The sequence below is a fragment of the Pygoscelis adeliae genome, unplaced genomic scaffold (genome assembly GCF_000699105.1).
Source record: "Pygoscelis adeliae isolate BGI_AS28 unplaced genomic scaffold, ASM69910v1 Scaffold154, whole genome shotgun sequence".
NCBI lineage: Eukaryota > Metazoa > Chordata > Aves > Sphenisciformes > Spheniscidae > Pygoscelis > Pygoscelis adeliae.
The window spans coordinates 2515990-2520812 of record NW_008825113.1 but is presented as its reverse complement, the minus strand read 5'-3'; the positions used below and the strand labels follow the sequence as shown (position 1 = coordinate 2520812).

At 38.5% G+C, this 4823-nt stretch overlaps 1 protein-coding gene across 1 annotated transcript in view; it reads right to left on the bottom strand.

Annotated features, from left to right (window-relative positions):
• The window catches only part of DOPEY2 (dopey family member 2), a 52645-nt gene that overhangs the window by 4828 nt on the left and 42994 nt on the right, over window positions 1-4823 (bottom strand). The window contains exons 29-34 of the mRNA XM_009327964.1: window positions 3445-3591; window positions 2961-3022; window positions 1913-2041; window positions 1264-1400; window positions 865-920; window positions 209-358 (exon numbers count right to left, since the gene is read on the bottom strand). Of these exons, the coding sequence (XP_009326239.1) occupies window positions 209-358; window positions 865-920; window positions 1264-1400; window positions 1913-2041; window positions 2961-3022; window positions 3445-3591 (681 nt within the window). The remainder of the gene's footprint in view (window positions 1-208; window positions 359-864; window positions 921-1263; window positions 1401-1912; window positions 2042-2960; window positions 3023-3444; window positions 3592-4823) is intronic.

Below are 4823 nucleotides of genomic sequence, written 5' to 3'. Positions count from 1 at the left end.
TGCCCAGAGAGGTGGTGGATGCCCCATCCCTGGAAACATTCCAGGTCAGGTTGGCCGGGGCTCTGAGCAACCTGATCTAGTTGAAGATGTCCGTGCTCATTGCAGGGGGCTTGGACCAGATGACCTTTAGAGGTCCCTTCCAACCCAAACCATTCTATGATAAGAATGGTAACAACCTGGAGAACAGGTAAGTAATTAGAGGACTTACATTTGAAACAACTGCATCCTGTCAGGTGGAAATGAAAGTGCTGTGTCCAAAAACTTACAAGCTGATAAGTACAAGGACAGCTCATTCTGCTGTATGTCAGATCCGCTGCCATCACCTGAGACTTTCTGTTTGCTTGTTTTGCTGTTGCTCCTGTGTTAGTTACAATTAAGAAATGTACCATTAAAACATAAATCCACTAGATGTTTTTCATTCAGCAGAAGAGAAATGTGTATGTTTACACAAACGAGCACTTGCACCTGTGCCCAACAAAAACTATTTTTATTCTATATGAGCACTGTGATTAATATAAAAGGCTGTTACAAGAAAAAGTAATCTAAAACATTCAGAAAAAATGTCAACATGTTAAAATATTCAAATGCTGACTTAGCATCTCTTCTAGTTTTGTTTGCAACTAATAAGTGGTACTTACGTTTTTTGAACATACCACTATTTTAGCTGCTAAAAAAAAAAATTCCTAAACTACGATTCATCAGTACCGGAAATACACAAGTGCAGTAACAAAAAAATCCTGTTGTCTCCTCCCTATCGCAGAGAATTAAATAAATAAATAAATAAATAAAAATTTGCAGATACAGAACAAGCTCAATTGTTACCAGCTTTCACAAGTTCTCTATCAGACAAAAGGTAATTCTTACTTTGATGGTTCATCTTCCTCAGTTAAATCTTCTTCCAGCTGTAGAAATGTCTGAATCTTTAAAGAAATGAATTATTTGTGGGGATGGTGAAATGTTCATAGAACTCAATCACAAAAAAGATATGCTTCACATAGTATAAGGAACCACAGACTCTTAGTTTACTCTTATGACTTGCAACAAATTAACAAGTCATGTGAGAGATTACATTAGTAACAACAACAAAATTAATCAAAAAGGTATTTCCTAATGACTGTTAATTCTTTTCCCAAATTATCAGACTAATGTAAAACTATGAAAACATTTCCCTTTTTCAAACAAGGAGTGTATTTGGGAGGAAGAAAAAGGTGAAATGGGAAAAAACACACACTAGTTAGTTTCAAATTACTACTTATTCCTTACCAATTCAGTTACCATGATTGGCCACAACGAGGTTAGATGCTGAGGAGAAATCCTTAACAAAAGAACTCTGAAGAAGAGAAACATCTGTGCGGCAACTATAGAAGTCTGCCCAACACGGAGGTTCTCAGTCAGTCGTTCTGAAATAAACATAAAAAAGTAAAAAGAAAAAAAAAAAAAGAGTAGTATTTTCCTGAACATGTGTTGTTTTGGGAAATAAAAAATGTAGAAGGTGGCAAAACAAAATTTGTGCTTTATCATCAGTTTTGGGTTGAGACCCTTGCACTCTATTAACAAAACTGTGATTCAGAAAAAGTTTGAAGACATGGTGGTTTTATATTGGACAAAATTTTGTCAAAACTGACATTTAAGGAGAACAACAACAGCTCAAGAGTGGCTGAAAGATTGCCACAAAATAATCATGTGTCCAGTTATATTTCCAGACCAAAGGCTTTGGAACCCAGATTCTTGTCTCCCTCTTAATGAGATTATTTGTTTGTTAGAATTCAGAGATTCACAGCATCATAAATTTTGTTAAAAACTTTTAAAAAAATGGAAGTACATGTTGGAAAATAGGTGAAGTTCCTTTCTTACACAATTTATATATGTGTTACAGCTGAAAAAAAAAGGCAGGTGAAATTACAAATCTTACCTTGTATTAAGGGAAGATAGAGATGATACTGATCAATCTCTCCACTAAAGACAGCGAAAGCTTGCCGCTTTAACAACATTGCTTTTTGCTCAAAACTTGGGTACAGTTTTAAGGCGCTGCTCTGCATATCTGTAACAGAGATAAGAATTACTATATAAAGGCTTCTTGTGTTTTGGGCTGAAAATAATTCCTATGTCCTGAAATCTTTTAAAAACAAAAACTCTCTTTGGGTCTACTAATTGGAATAATAGATTGGTGTTGATCGAGATCTGCTCACGCTAGCAGGAAAATTACATGAAACAAGCACTGCAGCTCCAGTGAGGCTGTCCAGTATTTTAAACCCATCTCTGCCCTTATGTGCATGAATCTTCCCCTCTTTTCAGTCTCCTAAATCCATAGATGAGTGATCTCAGAGCTTTAAGACTTACTGAGAAAAAAAAGATTAGTTTAAAAATACATAGTTAAAAAAAGTGTGTTATGAATTAGTCTCACACTGTAACCCTTCAAATATTCTTTTAAAAGATCTGAAGAAGAGACTAAAGCTGCTTTTTCTTTGGAAGCTCCACGCAAATTTAAGGGGTTCTATCCCATCCCTTCCCCCATTTTCTTCTACACTCTCCTCAAGCCTGAATTAGAGGTCAAACCACGTTGCTCAAAGGTTTGCCGTACTGGTGCACCACATTCCTACAGCTCGATGCCAGTATATAGACACCTGCAAAGTTAGCCAAAGCCTCCTTGCTTTCTAACAGGGAACAGCGGCAAAGGTCACAATTCAGCAACTTAAAATTATGGCAAAATGTGAATGCAGGAGTCCAACATTAGCATTTCTAGAAAAAAAAAAACTTATGGGGTGTTTTAGACATGACCAAAATACAGAATTAACTTAACACAGCTTTAGCTGTGAATAAAGTTGGCAACATACTCAATTATGCAGATGCATTGTCTGCATTTTATTGATACATTACTATATTAAAAATGTACCCAATAGCTCAAATGAAAATAGATTTCAAATTAATGTAGAAATAAGTTATCAGTAGCTGATACTTACTCATCAAATCTTTAAACATAGTTTTCTCGTGTGTTAGAAGATGATCAATAATGGATCTCCAACTGGATAAGATATAGAAGGAATTAGATAACCAGAGAAACCTTTGGTATAGATTCACCTCAGAAAATATTTTGGTCAAAGATTTCATACAAGGAAACAGTTTCCAAATGATATCCAATACGCACACTCTTTTTTGGTTTAACACATACTGCATTCTAGGTCCTCCAGCTCTACTGTATGCAGTTCCCTAATCGCTAAGGGGAGTATCGGCATAAGACAAGTTTATTCTTCTGCAGTATAATGAAAACTTCAGTGCTTATAATGCATTTCGTAGAATTAGTTGTTGAGACCCACTTTTAACATTATTACATTGTTCAAGAAAGTACTAAACAGAATTTTCTTTCCAATATTAGCCCTTCTCCTTTAAAGCCTTTCTTTGCAAATTCAGAATAGAACCTTGGAGTGCTACAATCTCATGTCTTACTGAGTGCATGAAGTGTCCATCTGGAAAAAAGCTGGATCCATATACAACTCGACAACTTCTTTTTTCCAGGCTCGCTTGGTATAGGCGTATCCACTCAATGAGCTGAGCAACTGAGCACCAGCACGAAAACTAGGAATGTTGTAGGCACTGGGGGAAGAGAACAATAATGATAAATATATATATATATATTTTAAAGTTAAGTTTACGTAACCAGAAAATAAACTCCGGGGTTCCCCAGAACTTCTAACCAAATTGTCTCAGTAATAGGCTATGTCTACATCAGCTCATAAGTCGGAGCAGCAGATCCTACTGATCAAAACAGTTTGTGCAGAAGTGTCTCACATTTCCAGTGTACCTGGTTTGGGGAGGTATTTTCAGATTAGACGTATCACAGCACAGTACTGCCTATCTCCAGTACAGGTGTGGTTCAAAACTTCCCCGAAAAAAGGTTTCCAATAAGCTTTGCATCCTTGTCAGCAAACCCCTTTAGGAAGTACCACAGTAGGCTTCATCTGTCACTCAGATAACACTTACGTGTCAGTTCTCATGTCATTATCACCTGTATAAAAATCTCACACACAAGCTTTTCTTCTCCTTGTGCTGCCCTGTACACCATCCCACTCCAAATTTGGACACCATGCTGTGCAAGGCACAGTAGGGAAGGAGCGTGGGGCTCAAGTTGAAACTGGTAAGAGCAAGGTGAAGGGACCCTGCATGAACTGCTGCTTGTCTTCTGGCACCTCAGCTTCACTGAAGACACAGATGCCAAACAGCATCCTGCTACGAATCCTTGTTACAGTAACTGCTTTGCCCATGGCTGAACAAAGGTTTCAGGTTGGGAAGGTGGTGCTCAGACTGACAGGAACACGACTTTTGCTTGAGAAGGCATGCTGTCAAGGTGTTCTGCTGTGAGCTGGCACCACACCTTCACAGAAGGCTTCAGCAGCCCCTGTGTTTTCAAGGTGGGGAGGGGAGGCTACTGCCTTTTTACGAAGCCCTGCAACCAAACTCCTGCCAATCTGGGGAGGACAGAGGCATGAAGACAGTCTTGGAGGTTACAGTCCAACTGCTGAGCAGCATGTATGAGTGACGTGAAAATCATACAGCCCATCTTTGGGCCCGATGGGGGCTCCACATTCTTAACCAATGACCATCTTGTTATGGTTATGGCTACACAGATCACAAGGACTGCTGGCCTTGCCAGGCTGACACTGGAGAACCATCAAGGGACATCTCTAGGCATCTCAGCAACTTCATCAGGACTCTGATGCCCATGTCTTTTGAACCATCAGTCTCAGACCAAAGGGCATGGTAGTATCTTCTTTGCAAAAAAAAAAAAAAAAAAAAAAAAAAAAAAAAGGGGGCAATCCCGGGGTGGA